The 19,670-nt window shown below is 46.8% G+C and overlaps 1 protein-coding gene across 1 annotated transcript in view; it reads left to right on the plus strand.

Moving 5' to 3' along the window:
• LOC119440408 (nose resistant to fluoxetine protein 6) overlaps positions 1–19,670 on the plus strand; it is a 539,389-nt gene that overhangs the window by 133,110 nt on the left and 386,609 nt on the right. Inside the window, exons 3-6 of the mRNA XM_049661052.1 lie at positions 14,989–15,106; positions 16,207–16,320; positions 17,297–17,384; positions 19,355–19,458. Of these exons, the coding sequence (XP_049517009.1) occupies positions 14,989–15,106; positions 16,207–16,320; positions 17,297–17,384; positions 19,355–19,458 (424 nt within the window). The remainder of the gene's footprint in view (positions 1–14,988; positions 15,107–16,206; positions 16,321–17,296; positions 17,385–19,354; positions 19,459–19,670) is intronic.

Below are 19,670 nucleotides of genomic sequence, written 5' to 3' on the forward strand. Positions count from 1 at the left end.
TACATACATACATACATACATACATACATACATACATACATACATACATACATACATACATACATACATACATACATACATACATACATATGTATGTAGAGCTTCTTTTAGCTGGCGATGAAGAAAGAAGTAACGGCGTGCATTTGTCCCCGAAATTCGCTGCGCGTGTTTCATCCTACTGTGACGCTGTACAGCACGTTTCTGCAAGGTCAAGCACGTGGTGTCTTGTGATTGAACACGTTTTAATGCTGACTAAACGTATCGCTTTCGCTCCAAGCTCCAATATGGTGGCTGAGGGACGCGTTCGTCGCTGAAATCTGCGGCGCGTCTCTTGTTGTGATGCGCAAAACTATCCCCTACAACGATATCAACACTACACGCGACTAGCGCGCGCGATTGACCTCTTGAATTAACTTGGCTAGTGATGGCAACAAAGTTAAATAACTCTTAGCTAAACGCAACAAATTGCTTGTTGGCAATAGATGAAGCTCAAAATTTTTAATTAAACACCGAATTGCGTAAGCCAAAACTACTTCCCTGATCATATTTCATTTGTTATTTATAGTAGCTTTGCTTTGAAGCCGCAGTGGCGCTGCAAGTGCAAGACGAAATCTCCAAGCGCAAAGCCATGTACGCCACACCCTATTTTAAACCTCGTTGCTCCTGAGTATACACCCAACGCCGGCACACGGAAAACTCATTGGGGCTCCAAACTTTACGGCCCCTATTCTGAAACTCCCTTAGTTACATTATTTTAGGCATACGCCCATATGTCAATGAGCTTAAACGCTATACGGGATTGAGTTTGGCAAATGAACGCTTCGCGACATGTGGTGTAAGTATAGAATAAATTCGCTGCGTATATATAGTCGCGTGTCGTCGCCGACGCAAGACGCGAAGTACAATTTTTCCGCGTAGCGCACATTCGCAATTTCTTGGAGGCCTTGCGTGCGGCACGCGAGGCCTCCTGCGGGCTTTGCGTGCGTATGCGCTGGATGCAGCCGATTTCGCGTTATGCAACCTGTATGATGGGAGTTACACACTACAATGTTTCTATAACAAGAACTCGGCAACGCAATTAAGAGTAGGTGATATTGCGCCGTCGTGTTGCCTGAAGTGTGGTAATCACAGTCCGTTAAACTCACAAAACGGTCTTACGCTATGTTTGTTCGTGAATTCCAGCCAATCTTGATGATGGGCATACTATAATGAAAGTGGCTACGTCCAGTAGCAAGAAGCACTTACCAACGAAAGGCTTTGCAAATTTGGCCCCAAGTATTGTTAGTGCCTGCGTGCGTGCGTGTGTGTGCGTGCCTGCTTGTGTGTGTGTGTGTGTGTGTGTGTGTGTGTGTGTGTGTGTGTGCGTGTGTGCGTGCGTGCGTGCGTGTGCGTGTGTGTGTGTGTGTGTGTGTGTGTGTGTGTGTGTGTGTGTGTGTGTGTGTGTGTGTGTGTGTGTGTGTGTGTGTGTGTGTGTGTGTGTGTGTGTGTGTGTGTGTGTGTGTAATGACACGAATTTAAAGGGGAGCTAACGCAGAGCAAAGTACCCTTGAGATTAAACACAAATGGCGTGTCAAAATGAATTTGATGAAATCACCATATGGAAAAGCTCACGAAGTAAAACGATCGTTTAATTATCGGGAAATGTTTATGGTATTTTTGCGCGCAAATGGGTCTGCTGCAAGAAGTCTGAGAACCGATCTCGAGGCCGTGTAGTATATGCGCGTCGCAGTCAAAAGTTAGTCGCGTAAAATCAGGGTTGGGCGGGGGCGGATTGTAATGCTGGGTTTTAGTGGATTCCGTTATTGGCTTTAAAAAGATTGTATTGATATGTATTCTCGCTCTGACTTAATAGTCGCGTGTACATTAAACAAGCGTATAGAGGGTGTTTATTTTTAAGTTTTACGGAATTTTTAAAAATGGCCTGTGGCAGGTAGCATAATTCTTATCGTTGAGCTGGGTTTTCGGAGAGGTAGACATTAGTAGCATGAGAAATCGAAATAGCCCAGTGGACCATTAATGTACCATAGATGTCCATAGACCATCATGTTTGAGACACTGCACACATCCTATAGATATCTATATTTCTCCAAACAACATTGCAAATACGTACCATGGATAATCTAAGTCCCATCAAGATCACGTTGCTGTATTGTTGAAAGGATGTCGCAGCTGGACATAAGTGACCTCTAATAGATGTTCTTTTTGGGGATGCAGGAGGTCCATAGAACATCTAGTGGATCTTTGCTGTTGACGCTATAATAAGCTGCATACCTGCAAGTGCCACAGCAGATGTACTATCGAATACAAATGAAATGCAAACAGCACTATGTATGGCCAAAGCGTAACTAAAAGCACAGTGTGCGGCGTCGGCCAGCGATCATTGTACAGATGCATGTGGTTTCGATGCGGAGTGCGGCGCTGCTTGTCCTAGTGCTGTATTACGTCACCTGTATTTTGTTAGAAGCTTGTATTCTCACCCCGCCATTGCAGTACCAGTCCTATCTGTGATTACTGTTAAGGTGGCTAGCGCTGTTGTTGCGCATCCAATGTAATACATTTTTCATGCTATTCAAATTACGATTAGACACTGGCAGCTTTGATGGTGGTAACAAAAGCAAAGCAACGCACGGTAGCAAGCTGGGTGCGTGCCAGCTATATCACACTACAGATGTAGCGATGGTGCTAGCCACCATAACAGTGCACTGCCAGGTGGGTATGGCACTGCCGCGGAGAGTTGAGAAAACAACTTTCGGCCAAAATACGGGTGACGTTTATCGCAATAGGGCGAGCAGCGCTGCACTCTTCCTCGAGAACTACATCCCCACGCACGTGCACAACGACTGGCCGACGACATGCACCGTATACCTTTAGCTATGCTTCGGCCACACGCTCCGCTGTTCACATTTAATTTGTCCTCGATAGTACATCTCTTGAGGCACACTAGTGGAACAGTTACCCCCATTGTCGGCATGTAGCTGGTGGCTTTGCTTGAAATGTTTTGTTAACGTGTAAACGTGTGAATGTGAAAATATAAATTGCATAACTTGATAAGGTGAAATCCTTAGATTTCACCTTATCATCCAATCCAATGGTCGAAAAATCCGATGTCCAGCGTTACAGCACCAAAATTCAATGGCACCAAACTTGGAGATTGAACCCTCGACCTTTGGTGTTAATTAGTTTAAAGCGAATTAAGGCACAGTTCATTAAGATAGAGTTAATTGAGGCACTCTAACCCACGACCTTTGTTGGGAGTCGAAACCACTTGGAGATATGGGTGAACCGGCCACATCCCCAAGTTATCTCCAAGTTGGATTCCAATTGACATGGTGAAGGTAGAGTCGAACCCACTACCTTGGGTGTTAATTAGAGCGAAGTTACTTAAGGCAAGTTAATTAAGGCAGAGTTAATTAAGGCACTCGAACCCTCGACCTTTGGTGGAAGTCGAACCCACGATTTTTGGTCTTAATTAAGGCAAAGTTAATTAAGATAAAATCAATTAAGGCACTCAAACCCTCGACCTTTCGTGGGAGTGGAGCCCACAACCATTGGTGTCATTTATGACGAAGTTAATTAAGGCACAGGTAATTAAAGCACTGAAGCCCACAGCTTTGGTAGGAGAAAACAATTGGAAGTAAGAACGCATACGAATGAGAATGACAAATAATTTAATTAATGCTTCGTGAGTGCGCTGGCTTCTGCCTTCATCCTCTTCAGTGTTTGCTAAAGTGACTGTCAACTTTTATATATAGTTCTAGCGCTCATCAAAATGCGAAAACTTTGCTAACGAAATCGTAAACCTGCGTTTTGATCATTATGCGTCATTACAAATCCTGCAATGGATAAATGAAAAATAGTGAGTTCAGTAAGCACTAGGTAAAGCATACCAGTGAAACTCACAATGTCATACCAATGTTACTTTTTATTTATACAACTCATAAAGCTTTATCACAAAATGATCAGCCCCCCGCTAGGCACATGTATGAAAATATTCATTACAAGTTCTAGCTGTATACAAACAGGTTAAACGTGAATCTAAAAAAATAAATAAAAACACATTCTTGAAAATTAAACTTCACTAAAACAAAAATAATGACAGAATGGTGTTAACACTCAGAAAATGACTAGTAGGCACAGTGCCACAATTATGATTAAAAAGAATAAAACTGATTAGTAGGAGGTAATATCACATAATAATTAATGACCAAAAGTGCATGGCCTGCTTGCTAGCACGTGCTTCTGGGGCCACCGGATTCAAGGTAGGAAGACAGTACTTTTTAGCTATATTTAAAAATACCTGGTAAAAGAATTTCCACGCAAGCAGATTCCCGAGATGGGATGTTCATCTTGATAGACAACTTGGGGACGTATTCTGAAACGTTCCACTTCGGCGATATTTCGCTTTTCGCCTTCAGGCGCGCGCTGGTTAGCTGTTTTAGCAAAATTGGATGAGCTGATTGGCTGGTTGAGCCCGACGTCTTTCAATTTTGCTCAACCAGCCAATCAGCGCGCATCTGAAGGCGAAAAGCGAAATATCGCCGAAGTGGAACGTTTCAGAATATGTCCCTTGCTCAGGCAGCTTCTCACACCACGAAAGTGCCAATAACATAATGCTGCCAGAGACTTAAAGATAGGCATTGCAAATGAGAAATATCTCTGACACTTGAAGAGGAGCGCCGGAAACCAAGTCATACAAACATGTGCGAAAATGAACCATCAAAATGTTGCCCTTAGAACATTTCTATAAGCGCTCCGCAAGGCGAACGAACGTACCACAAATAGCAGTCAGAAGCACAGCTCTAAATTTCAGTACGCAACTGTACAGTTCTGCGTAGTATATACGTACTTGGGCCATGGCCAACCGCACAAAAGTCGAAAAGACACACTAATAAAGCACACGCTGCTCGCACGTGGAACATTGCTGCGCACTTGCATCGAGGCGCGTGTGGCTGAATTGATATCAGTGACGATGTGAAGTCAAAGCTATTGCGAGTTAAAGCTTCTTTTTTTTTCTTTTATAAACTGTCGTAATACATCAGCAAGTTAAAGGTTACGTATTTTCAACAGTGTACTAATAGATATAACTGAAAAATAAAGCGTCTTTGTATGATAAAAAAAGGACGTAACCGAGACCGAAAGCATGGAGAAAAAATGCGGAAAGTATTGGCTTTTGCGCGCGGTGTCCAGCAGCAACTTTAATAGACCTCCAGCAGTGCGTGCAGAGGTCGTGCTAAATTGCAAAATAAATGCGATCATAACTGAAATTGTGCGCTTTAATACTACAGTTGAATCTTTTCAGAATGAACAGATGAATATTTCGCAATTCAGGTACGCATTTTCCCTCTCGTAGGATCTCGAACATGCACAGTGATGATGATGTCAAAAAAGTAAATGCCCCGCTGCAGGGCTGTAACAGGCTAACGACTTTTGCTCTCCTAGCTTCCCTTCGTTAGGCATTAGAGACAACTTGCTTGTATTTCTGCGCATAGTGCGTGCATCTACTCACAACGCACAATGTACGATCAATGTGCGAAAGCTTTGAATGTGCAAGAGATGTCCAAATCACAAATACATTCGATGTCTTTTGGATGACCCTTGACTGCCACGTACTAGTCGAACATACTAGAGACGTAAACTAGACGTCGTTAAATGTCTTGGATATTTGGTCTTTTGTGGTACGTCCAATGGATATTTGTGGTTTGCTGGGACATATTCAACTAATTCACAAAAATTGACTAATGAACTTCTTATTAATTTACGACACATATTACAAATTACGAATTGTAGCCGGTGAGTTTGCAAGACGCATCCACTTGAATTGAATTTCCAGGATGACACCAGTTTCGATATATTGTTTCCCAAAGTGTGGGACGAAATACATGGGCATTCCAGCTACTTTTATGCTTCATTGTATAAACAGCATTTTGGTAAAAAAAGTAAGTGGAACAACTGTGCTTTTTTACGGCCAGTTTGATGGCGCATATCTCCAAACTGGTGTCATTCTGGAAATTTATTCCAAGTGGATACGCTTGACAAGATCGCCGGCTACAATTCGTAAATTGCAATATGTGTCGTAATGTAATTATCTGAGAAGTTAATTTGTGATCTTTTGTTAATTAGTTGAATATGTGTTTCGATTTGTCACGCAACTAATGTGCGCCTCCTCGAATCACCCAGCTCAATAATAAGAATTATGCAACCTGCCACAGGCGATTTCCCCAAAAAAATTGTCAAACTTAAGAATGAACACCCGGTATATGCTCCAATAAACCGCAAGGGTGCGCAGGACGCCAGTTTAACGGACAGCATTCTTACGGGAACTCCTGTACCCGTATTCGCAAAACCGCTTTTATGTAAGAGCCCTTCGAGACTAGCTGGCACTCGGGTACCGCTCGTGGTCGCTCACGGTCGACGCAATAAGGAGATGATTGACGCGCCCATACGGACCCTGATTTCTACTATTACAGAACCTACATTTATCAATTTATCCTGAAGTTCTTTTTTCCCGCTCTGTCTTTGTGTGTCAATACTAGAGGAGCGTATCTGCATGTACAAAATGAGCAGAGCTCACCATAGTAAACTAGACAAGCTGTTTGGCCGGTGTCGAGAAAGCCGTTGTAACTATGAATTATGTATATACATCTATATATATATACATATATATAAATATATATATATATATATATATATATATATATATATATATAACTCGGATCTCAGCTTGTGGCGTTTCGGGCGTTTTGATTTTAAATATTTGTGCGATTGCGATGCCTTTGCCGATGCTATTCCTTTTTTTTCTGGTTTTCATACTAATGTTACTATAGAGGTAAATGTAGCGCTGCAGTTGTTCATCCCCCTTAGGAACCATGGGAAGTCCATAGTTATTTATATGGTTTAGCACTAACTTGTTCAGAAAATTCTGTGCAACGTCTTTTGATTTTATTTTTGGTTATATTTTGATGCTTTCTAGGCTAATAACGTTTCGGTTGAGCTGTTAGCTAAGTGTGTTATACATTCACAATGGTTCTATTTCACTGCGTAGCTTAAAGCGCATGAACATAGCACACCACCTTCTAGTATGATCGAGTGTCACTAAATATAGATTATGCTTGGTAAGTGACACTCATGTGTACCTAATTGTATATATATTTAAACAGCGGCTGAGCCGTCGGTTTGCACTGTCTTCTGAGCGGCTTTGACAGGAAGAGGAAGTATATCACACCTGCATGGCGACTCTGAGACTGCGGCTCACGTTCAGATTACATGATGGTCTTCCGGCTCGGATATAAAGAGAATGCGAGATAGGTGGAGCGTGGACATCGATCCGAAGCCAGCAAGACATCTATTACCATTAGATTACCATTAGGCATATCCGCAATATCGAACTCGAGAGGTGCGGTTTCAGCTAGGACTGTTGATCCCCTACCTGCAATATTCTTCCGCTTCGTTTAATATATTGCTACGGAACGGTATTTGCCATGATGAAGAGGCGAGCAGTGTGAAGACGACGACGATGATTAGAGGCTAGTGCGGGCTGTTGCCTCTTTGCCAAGTGCGGCGCATTTGCTTGTAAATATACTTGTATATAGCTTTTCGTCTGCGTCTCCCTACGTAACATATCTGAAGGAGGTGGACGTTCCCTGTACCTCGTCACGGAGCTTCGCAGGGGACGGTACGTTGAGCCTTCCGTCATGGCTCCCTGCGACGACAGCTCGACTCAGCCGGCTCTGACAGCTGCTGCCACTTCGACGACCTACATCGCTCTCCCCGCTCCCCGTGATCCTGGCGTATTCTCGGGCAAAGATGGGGAAGACGTCGAGGACTGGATCAGCCTGTACGAACACGTCAGCCGCAATAACCGGTGGGACCTTATTATCATGATCGCCAACGTAGTTTTTTACCTCGGTGGCACACCTCGAGTTTGGTTTCGGACACACGAAGATGAGCTCACCAGTTGGGATTCGCTTAAGCAAAAGTTCCGAGATTTGTTCGGCAACCCCTACGGTCACCAACTTGCCGCGCAGAGGGCGTTATCCGGCCGTGTGCAGACGTCAACAGAGCCCTACGTCACGTACATTCAGGACGTCTTGGCTCTGTGCCGCAAAGTTGACGCACACATGACTGAGCCAGACAAGGTTTCTCACATCCTCAAAGGCATTGCCGATGACGCCTTCAACTTGCTCGTTTTCAACAACGTGGCGACGGTGGATGCAGTTATAAAAGAGTGCCGCCGCCTACAACTCGCTAAGAGCCGACGTATCGACCAGCAGTTTGCCTTCTGCCCAACACCCCAGCGACATCTTCCTGTGCCGACGCTCCTCGTCGCAACAGCACTGGCGATGTTACCAGGATCGTCCGCCGTGAGATTGAGGCCGCCTATCCGGCTGCCTTCGACTCCAGCTCCTCCAACGCACCTGCAGTCACGGTTTCCCTGATCCAGGCAGTTGTCCGCCCGGAGTTCGTAACCATGGGTCTTCACACCGTCGGCTCGGCCCATCGCCCTGATACCCATCCGGCTTCTTCGATTCCGCCCCGTCCCACATCTTCTTACCCAGCACGTTTCCGCAATGCATCTGAATGGCGCACTGCTGACGACAAGCCCATTTGTTTTCACTGCCGTCGAATCGGGCACATTTCTCGCCACTGTCGCAGCTGCTGGAGTTCCCCGACCAGGTCTACTCATACTGCCTACTCTCGCCCAGGTGGCCCTTCTCGACCCTATGCCGCACGTTCCGATAATGCCACCACTGATTCTCCTGCGCCGAACCGCCCCTATTCTCGTTCGCCTTCGCCCCAACGACGACAATCTCGCTCTCCCCTGCCCCGTCGCTCCTATTCGCCGACTCCCTTTGGACGCCACTCCCAGCCGGAAAACTAGACGATGCAGCGCCTCGAAGTGACGCTGCGTTGCTCCCTACGCCGCCAAATCCTGTACTGACGTTACCCACTCATCTGAACCTTTTTGACGTGCACGTCGACGGTGTTTCTGTATCTGCTCTTATAGACACTGGGGCGCATTTATCGGTAATGAGCGCTGACCTTCGTAACCGGCTGAAGAAAATAATCACACCCGCCACGACACCTGTTGTCCGTGTCGCCAATGGCGGAACAGCCCCCGTAATTGGTATGCGGGCCGCCCGCGTCTCGTTCGCCGATCGCTCCACTTCTATCTGGGGTTTTACGTGCCAAAACCAATTCTGATTATGAGGCACGCCGTAGTGGAGGGCTCCGGATTAATTTTGACCACCTGGGTTTCTTTAACGTGCACTACAACGCAAGGACACGGGCGTTTTTGCATTTCGCCTCCATCGAAACGCGGCCCCCAGGGCCGGGATATGATCCTGCAACCTCGTGCTCAGCAGCGGAACGCCTTAGCTGACTGAGCCACCCCGGCGGGTCGCCGATCGCTCCACTATCGTGCTATTCATAGTCATCGCCCACTGTCCCCACGACATCATCTTCGGCTTGGACTTCCTCTCCGCGCATTCTCCTCTCATCGACTCTTCCGCCAGTACTCTCCGCCTTGACTTGCCTGTTCTGGATCCCGCTGAACCACACCCCAGTCGCCTCAGTTCCGTCTACTTCGTTCGCTTGCCACCTTTGGCACTGACATACGTTGACTTAGTGCCATCCCCACCAGTGCCCGACGGTCACTACATCGCGGCCCCCATGCAAGACGTCCTCCTTACACACGGGATCACAGTACCTCATACAGCTTTATCTAATACGGCAAATTGCGTCTGCTGCCAGTGGTCAATTTTAGTTTGACGACACAAGTCCTGCCGCGCGGGATGTCTCTGGCCCTGCTTTGCTCATTCGAGGCTCGCTCAGTAGCATCTATTGCAGTAGGCGACAATTCAGCCTAGCCTCTTGTACTATCGCAGTCGGCAACTTTTACCATCGCTGACTTACAGAAAATGATTGCGCTTGACATGCCGTCCGAGCATGCTCGTGAGCTCTACCGCGTTCTGTTTTCCTACCACGATATTTTTTGCTTTAACGATCGTCCCTTGGCCCAAACTACAGCTGTTAAACATCGAATTAATACCGGCGATGCCCCTCCTATTCATTGCCGCCCGTATCGAGTGTCATCGGCTGAGCGTCAAGTTATTCACGCAGAAGTTCGCAAAATGCTTGCCAAGAACAGTATTGAACCGTCGTGTAGTCAATGGGCGTCACCTGTTGTACTGGTAAAAAAGAAGGATGGCTGATGGCGCTTTTGCGTGGATTATCGGCTCCTTAACAGGGTTACCAAAAAGGACGTGAATCCCCTACCTCGGATTGATGACGCCCTTGACTGCCTCCACGGTGCTCGCTATTTCTCCTCTATTGACCTTCACTCCAGCTACCGGCAGATTGCCGTGGACAATCTGGACCGCGAGAAGACTGCTTTTGTAACACCCGACGGTCTTTATCAATTCAAAGTGATGCCGTTCGGTCTATGTAACGCTCCTGCCACTTTTGAACGCATGATGGACTCACTTCTTCATGGTTTCAAATGGTCCACGTGCCTGTGCTACTTGGACGACGTTACAGTATTCTCCCCAACGTTCGCTACGCAGCTCGAGCGCCTCTAAGCAGTCCTGGACGTTTTTCGCCGAGCCGGTCTGCAACTCAACGCATCGAAGTGCCAATTCGGCCGTCGCCAGATTACCGTCCTTGGACATCTCGTTGACGCGAACGGAGTGCAACCGGACCCAGGCAAGATCAAGCTGTAACGCACTTACCTGTTCCAAAGTGTGTCAAAGATGTGCGCAGCTTCATCGGCCTTTGTTCGTACTTCCGACATTTCGTGAAAATTTTCGCGGCCATCGCACAACCACTAACCGAGCTTTTGAAAAAAGACGCCCCTTTCCAGTGGGGCGATAACGAGGCCTCTGCGTTCTCGCATCTAATCGACCTTCTCACAACGCCTCCCGTTCTGGCCCATTTCAATCCTTCTGCGCCTACCGAGGTCCGTACCAATGCCAGCGGCCACGGAATTCGCGCAGTACTGGCACAACGCCAGCGCGGCAACGACCGTGTTATTGCTTACGCCAGCAGGCTCCTTTCACCCTCCGAGCGCAACTATTCCATAACTGAGCGTGAGTGTCTGGCACTAGTTTGGGCGGTTGCGAAGTTCCGCCCATACTTATATGGCCGGCCCTTTTCCGTTGTCACAGACCACCACGCGCTTTGCTGATTATGCTCACTGAAAGATCCTACAGGAAGACTTGGTCGCTGGGCCTTACGCCTCCAAGAATATTCGTATACTCTTACCTACAAATCCGGCCGACTACACAAGGACGCTGACTGCCTGTCTCGCTACCCGGTAGACGAGCCTGACGACGCCGACAGTAGTACCACCAACGGTATTTTCTCTGTGTCTGACTTCGCTAACATCGCCGATGAGCAGTACCGGAATCTATCGCTGCGAGCACTCATCGAGCGTCTGCGCTCTACACCTACCGATGCCTCCGTTCGCCGATATGTCCTCCAAGGCGGCATTCTGTACCGAAGAAACTTCCTCCCTGACGAATCTGATCTTCTTCTTGTCGTGCCAAAACATCTACGACGGGCTGTGCTCTTTGAGATGCATGACGCACCCACTGCAGGACATCTTGGGGTAACCCGCACGTACGACCGCGTCCGGCGCCGCTTCTATTGGCCTGGTCTCGCTCGCTCCGTCCGACACTATGTTGCTGCCTGTGATCCCTGCCAGCGTCGGAAAACACCTCAGGTGCTACCTGCCGGTCATCTCCAGCCGATCACCGTCCCTGTGGAACCGTTCTTTCGTGTTGGATTAGACCTCCTCGGCCCCTTTCCCACGTCATCTTCGGGGAACAAATGGGTAGCCGTCGCAACTGATTACGCCACCCGATACGCTATCACGCGGGCTCTCCCTACCAGTTGCGCCACTGACGTCGCGAACTTTCTCTTGCGTGACATTATCTTGGTTCATGGCGCCCCGCGACAGCTGCTTACTGACCGTGGTCGCAACTTCTTGTCGAAAGTTATCGCCGACATTGTGCGTTCCTGCTCCACTCAACACAAGCTGACTACCTCATACCATGTTCAAACCAATGGCCTGAGGGAGTGGTTAAACCGTACCCTTACCGATATGCTGTCCAAGTACGTTTCCAAGGACCACCACGACTGGGACATTGACCTTCCTTACGTCAAATTTGCGTATAATTTTTCCCGGCACGATACCGCTGGATTTTCTCCATTTTATGTTCTGTACGGTCGCGAACCGACCTTGCCTCTTGATACGGCACTTCCTCCTGCTGCGATCTCAACAAGCGAGTATGCGCGCGACGCCATCGCCCTCGCTGACCATGCACGCCGGCTTGCCCGTACTCGACTGAAAGCCTCGCAAACCACTCAGCAGCGTCAGTACAACGCCCGCCACCGCCACTTACAGTTTTCGCCTGGTGCGCTCGTGCTCCTGTGGTCGCCCTCTCGTCACATCGGACTTTCAGAGAAGCTCCTTTCGCGATACACAGGGCCCTACCGCGTGCTGCGCCAGGTGACGCCTGTGACGTACGAAATTGAATCTGTCAGTTCGACCTCGCCATCTACTCTGGCATCTAGTGATGTCGTGCACGTCAGTAGGCTCAAGGCCTACTACACGGCTTCCGAGTCCGGCATTTAATCGCTACGGGACGGCGCTTTTGCCGCAGGCGGTAGTGCTACGGAACAGTATTTGCCATGATGAAGAGGCGAGCAGTGTGAAGACGACGACGACCATTAGAGGCTAGTGCGGACTGTTGCCTCTTGGCCGATTGCGGCGCATTTGCTTATAAATATACTTGTATATAGCTTTTCGTCTGCGTCTTCCTATCTAACAATATAGATAGCTACGCATTGTTCCTTCTCACTGAATTGAACGGGTCGCTCTGTACAGGCTTGACTTTTATGCATGTAAATGCAGCCTGCCTTTTGAAAGTATTCTGTCAGAAAGCCGAAAGTATATTCACTCTGTAGTATGGCAGCGCGGGCGGGCTGTACGCAGGGGCGAGCGCTGTAGGTCGGTGTAAAAAAAACTCGGCAGCGCGCGCTTGGCACTCTCGGGTATTTTGTCACGTTTTCTCGCGATCTTCCACTAGCATTGTCAATCCGTCCTGAACTCGTCAGCGTTAGGGAACTTCTGCGGCTAGAGAGCATGCCCAAACGGCTAGCTTCAGGGCGCCGCCGTTTACGTTCGACATCGTCTTCAGTGAATTTTCATTTGCACCGTAATCCTGGGTGTACGTGCGTCAAAGTAACGCATTTTGAATAACTAAAAATTATCACTTTTCACGTACTTCTCGTGCTGCTCGTGCTCCCATGTATAGTACCTGTGCTTCTTTTTCATTTGTTGAATGATTGAGCACCCCGGCGGCCACGGAATGTCTTGCCACGCAAATATAGCACCCATTTTGCTTGACTGCGTTAACCGTACATGCCTGATAAGATATTCCGTGGCCGCCAGGGAGCTCAACAGTTCAACAAATGAAAATCAAGCACATATACATGGTACCACGAGTAGCACAAGATGCACGTGAGAAGTGTGAGATTTTTATAGTCCCTTAGATGCTTACAGCGGGGGGAGTAGGGGCACGTACTGATGCTTACATTAGGGAAACTAAGGCATATAATCAGTAATTAAATAACTATGTGCGGTTTAGGGCTTATATTGCGTTGCCCACAGAAGAGAACTTTCTTAACACGGCGCGTTACTGGAATAGTTGTTGTCTATTTCGTTCGGAATTTTCCTGCTACGACCACATAAAAGCACACGCTCATGCTTGGTAACCTATTCATGAGTTCATCTCGGTTGCGCTACTTTTCCGAAATGGCAATGCGATGTCAAACAGTGGCGAACAGCAAATGTAAAGGGATTATAATGCATGTCAGCGCAGCCGCTAATTTCCTGTACCCTGGAGAAATGAAAAAGATGCAGGGGGTGAGCTTTCTTGACAAACAACGTTTTGTCGTTATACAGTAATCAAAAGCGAATGTAACCTACTGTGTGCGTTGGTTACATTGGTGGGCGGTGCCACTTTCTGCTGCAAACGTTAGCGACGTATTTTCGGCGTCACAAGCTTACATGGCGAACAATCTGCGAGATCTCTTGATTTCTGCGAGACCTTGGCACATAGCTTGAAATACAAAGTGTTGCGAACACAGCGTTGCATTCATGTCAACTCTGTGTACCCAAACTAAGAAGAAACTGAGCCTTTCCGCGAAACCAGCGCCCTTCTATTATACAACGTATTTCTGGAATGATAGGAATGCGATAGTTTAGTAGAAATTCGCACCGCTACCTGGGCCTTTCCCAATGCTGAGCACTTACGGGGGGATGGCCTAGTCCGGCAACCGTACCACTATGTCGCATGCAAAGGAGCCACCACAAAAGCCCCTCGTACAGCATTCTATACCGAATGACACTGGTTCTGTCAAATATATATAGCTATATATTGCCATAGTTTAGCCCCGCTTGTGTCCCCGGGGCAGAGCATTTGATTTATTCAGAAGCCGTTTATAGGGCTCCTGTGCATCCTCCCACGTGCACTCAGTGCTCACCCTCTTCTTTTTTTCCTCTTCCTATTTCCCATTTCCCTTACCCCCAGTGTCGGTTAGCAATCCCGACCCTCGTCTGGTCGACCTCCCTGCCTTTCCTCTCTTTGCTTTCTCCCTCTCTGCATCCGTGATAAGCATGTTCTTCATGTCTACAGTCCAACAAAGTCTAGCATTGGCATTCCCGACGACAAATCGCCACAGAGCAAGATAGCCCAATAAACCGAGGCAATCGCGGTTACTGGCGGAATAACATAAGAGCACGCACGAAAACCGAGCATGCTCGCAGCGCATGAGAAAAGAAAGCATCTAATCCGAGCGACAACGTGCATCGTGATTATCTAGCATGTGGATGGTGTTGGCATGCGATTTGAATGGGAATCTGAACGCGGCCCATCTTTCATACGACCAACAAGTCTGAATCCACACTGCCGCAAACTGACGCAGGTCTACAAGGACGTGCTGCTGACCTACACGAGGTTGCAGACGTCCATCGCAGTCCGAGTGGGCATCTGCGTTCCCTCGACGTGCAGCAAAGAGGACGTCTTCAAAATGCTCAATCCAGGTAGGTTGCGGTGCAGTGACGTGGTCTTCTGCCACCTTTCATAAATAGACGCTTGCCGATGGTCTGCGAAATGCCCGCATTGCTAGTATGTGAACGTCTTCCATTGACGGAATTATAGCGACTACAAATGCTTTCCGGAAATGCAGGCACCGTTGGAGCTCACGTAAACAAAACACAGGTATACCTAACAAAGTAAGAAAAACTAAGGCCATGTGTAGTGGCAGTACATTTCAGCGAAAGAGATTACAGTGCAAATATTTCTGCACGTGAATATTATATTCGAAAGTGTTTAGAATGTAAGCACTGTTTTTTTTTTCGGAAATGTGCCCGTACGCCATGCCATAGAAAATCATTTTAGTGTAAACGACGAACTTCAGAACTTGAGCGTGCGAAGTAAATTGCTTGATTGTAATGATAGTCGGCTGGCACATTTTCAAATGTGCCTGCGACAAAACGACCGCAGTAATTGAGCCCTTTTCGCCACAGTAGCGACCATTGCTTTATATGGCAAATATAGTCGTCATTTATTATTCACGCAGTTGGTCGAATTATTATTTAATTGTGAAGGCGATGATATTTCCTTTGGTTACTGAAATGTGTAGGAAACTCCGCAAAAGATCGCTATGTATCATTGTTTGTTTTGTTTTTTTTTCTTTTCATTTACGGTATGGGCTAACGAGTTGAATATATGGTGCCGTGTCGAAGCTGTAAGATTTGAGAAAGAAGGGTTAAGGCAACAAATAATATTAATCCTCAGTCGCTCAATAGCAGCTGATGTGTCTGTATAATGTGCCATTAACTGTATATTCTGCGGCGGCACATATACCGCTTAACGAGACTTCGTCACCCACGTCAATAAGTATACGTACGTTCTGTCCGTTTACATTCTAACCGGACTAAATATTCACCGTACGAGACGTAGGGGGGGGATTGCTTTGCCACTTCAGGTTCTATAAGCAGGCTTCAGTGCGACCCCCGTGAAAGACAAAGAATTGGAGCTCTGTAAAAAAAAAGATCAAAATCCTTGTCGCTATTTTTTGCCAGTTATCTATGCATTGTTAACTACACCGTACCTCGTTTGTTTCACTGCGGACGCAAAGCCCATTACTGCACCGAACCGCGATGCCAGCGTGGAGTAGGTGGTCCAAAAGCGCGGCAAAGGCGGCGACCGGAAGTTGCCGCCATAAACCTGCCGGGAGTCCAGTTTGCTCAAGGTCAGCTTCGAGGGTCTTTTTTTTCCCACTCTCCTTTGGTAGAGATGTCCCGTAGGGAATCCCTGACGCCTTTACAGGGATTTTTTTTATTGACATTGCGTTTTTGTGCTACGCACAGACTGCAGGTATAGTTTTCCAGTGCGCGTTTAGGCAGAGAACAGGATCACGAATGGGGAACCAAGATCAACTAACCACGTGCAGCTGAGTGAACGAACAAGTGTGAGGAACATTTATATGGTTAATAATAAAGCACGGAGAATCAGATTATTACCATTCATTTACCCGCCTAAATATTTACATACCGAAGAAAGAATTAACCGGGCATTTGGTTGGTAAGGTCGCAACATGCGATGCTGCAACAGCTGCAGTCTTCATGACAGTCAGAAGTATACATACACGTAGTCGTTGATATCAATGGAGGCCTGCAGTAATGGGAATTGTCAGCTTGCGACACAAGCTCATGCATATATAGCGCACGAGGTCTCGTAACTTGAACACCTTTTGTCGACTTTATCCAGAAAAAAGTCAGGTACGAAACAGAGCTTACCGAAGAGAGAAACAAGGTTAATACACTGGTTGCTACTATGTAGGCTGACATCGGCGCGCATAAGCTTTCATTGTAATGCTACTGCGAAATGTGTATATGTTTATGGTTAAATGTAGCAGCATTGTAACGTTATGCTGCATTTACCATGCACATTCACTGGTCAAACATGTGATAACTATAAATGCAAACTAGTGCCGGAACGCTGGCGATCGACTTATGTTCTCAGCTTTATTTCACGCTTTTATGAGTAAATTTCATGCTTTTTTTCATGCTTTTCATGCAATCTCTATGCAGAAAACTCGGGTGCTAGAAACCTTTATACAACGTGCGTAGCTTTCGCACGTGTTCGCGAAGTGCCAGCCGCTCTGAAAGAATCGAAATGCCTACTACGTTTTTTTTTCTCTCTCTCTTTTTCATGGAACCGAGCAGCGGTCGCCAACCTGAAGCTCGGCGTGAGCGTCGCAGAGTGCGAAACGAAAAGCATCGTCACTCTCACGGAAGAGCAGCTAGTGGCCATGTAAGCACATCGCCCGTCATCTCCGCTTTCTTTGATTTCCCCAAATATCGCATTCTGTTTGAATTGTGGCTTGTGTGATTGCAGCGCAAGTTGACTTCGCGGACTCTTTGAGAGTTACAAAAGCCAGCTGCAACTATGCATGCCCACATAGTATATCTTCAGAGCCTGTCTTCACCTTTATTTCCGTTAAAATGCGGAAAGAAAATACCCCTGACGTGCAAGAATGGCAACGCTGTGCGCACGAAGCAACAAGCGTAGATGCGTCGGACCCCGTCGAGAGATTCTGAACTTTGTGTCACTCCGGCGAGCGGGGATGACAGCATTTCATGGTTAAACATGGGTAAAGCACCCATTCGCATTTTGAACGTTAAATTTTGAAAGCAATACTTTTTTATACTGCGCAGTTTTTTTTTTTTTTTTTTGCAGTACGCATTTAAAAATGACATGGCACATGGCTGTAATCTAGCTCTCGTCAGTGTCGTTATTTTGCGCTCCATACACCAAGCCATCAATCATCGCTAACTAGGTCTGCTTTTTAATTCGATTATGTTTGATTGAGTTCTTGAGCAGAAGCTTGACATTGGGCTTACTCAATTCAAGTGCATGCGAATGGTAGACATACTCTCATCAGACAACTAGAGAACCAATTCTAATGAAATTCGTTGCATTTTAAAGGAAAGGCCAAATTATGAGGACTTGGCATCATGGAAGGAGAAAAGATAGTAGACGGGAGCGTGAACGGTGAGCGTCACGCAGCCAGACTCGGCAGGTCAATCTGTCGCGTGACGATGTTCGCTTCGCCTTTTCTTTCTCCCGTATACCTCCAAAATTCGGCTCATCAGGTGACCTCTGATACTCGGTGGCGATCGGCAGACTCACCGGAGAATGTTTGGTTCCCGGTAGGTTTTAATCGATGCGTACTTGTTCCGTTGCCCTGCCAACCGTTCTCTGCACGTTTCTTCCACGATCTACTACTGCTGTTGTTTCTTGCTACGCATATTTATTTTTTCCCCGTTTTCCTCGTTGCACAAACGCGCTTCTGCGTCAGCTGCACGTTGCTATCCTCTGTCCAAGCAGACAGAACGAGCTTCCACGTGACATGATCAGGTGTTAGGCCGACTTTGAGGGCCATTCATATTGCCACGTTAGATTACAAATTAAATCCTCAGATTTTTCGTGCCAGAACTGTTTGACCACGTAATGCTCCGGCCCAGTTAATTTCTTTCCTCAGCGGTTGGCATCATAATCTTGTTCCGAGACATGTATGAAACAAAAAAAAACATAACAAAAATTGGAGCACTTACGAAATTATGCAAACAGCAATTGATATAGTGGAGCTAAGTGCACAAGAGTCAGCAGCTTAGTTTATTTACTGTTTACTAGTCAATGTTGCTTCCTTAAATGTAGTCGCGTACACACACACACACACACACACACACATATATATATATATATATATATATATATATATAGGAAGGTTAACCTTACGGCCCCCCACACGAAAGCGTTGTTCAAAAAAATATGGTGAACAAGGCTCCCGGGTGGGAGCCGATACGTTAACCTTACTTAATCTTTTGGGGTCGGTGTCTCGTTTTATTTCATCCTGTTTAATACCGACCTTTAGGGATTGATTCACACCTTCAATTTCAAGCCCAAGATGAGCAATCATCTTCTCAACAGTCAATTAACGCCTTGACAAAAAAAGGAATGTAGCCGAGCTGTTACTGAGCCTGCGAGCTTTCAAAGTTCGGTCCTCGGTTTCTCACGATACGCTCCTCGTGAAGAATAGTTCACGCCGAGAACCCATGGTGATTGGTTAGCTTACATCGCGAGCAAAGGCTTGGAACCATGGTGTGTTGCCCGATGCATGTTATTAGACGCTTCACAAGGACCAAAGATTTATCTCGCTCCGTGAACACAATTATTATTAATTTCATCATATTACATCCGTTTACGTTTTTTTTTTTCAGATGCATGTTCGGCCTCTTGGGGACCGTCCTCCTCCTCGGAACGTTGCTCGAGATTGTCTTGAACATCATCCAGAGGCCAAGTTTCTGCGAATCATTCAGGAGAAGTACGTGATCGGTTATATATGAATAGACATTTGAGCTACTTGAAAATGACGTCATCTACTCGGATGGACCCAGAGAGAGAGAACACATTTTTCAAATAAACGCCCCCTTTGGCAGTGTGCATATACATCTATACGCGTGTAGTATATGGGTGCTCCTCCCCAGCATTTTGTGGACGTGCTGTGCTGGGTGCCTCAGTAGACGATAACGTTGG

Source organism: Dermacentor silvarum, chromosome 1, assembly GCF_013339745.2.
Source record: "Dermacentor silvarum isolate Dsil-2018 chromosome 1, BIME_Dsil_1.4, whole genome shotgun sequence".
Taxonomy (NCBI): domain Eukaryota; kingdom Metazoa; phylum Arthropoda; class Arachnida; order Ixodida; family Ixodidae; genus Dermacentor; species Dermacentor silvarum.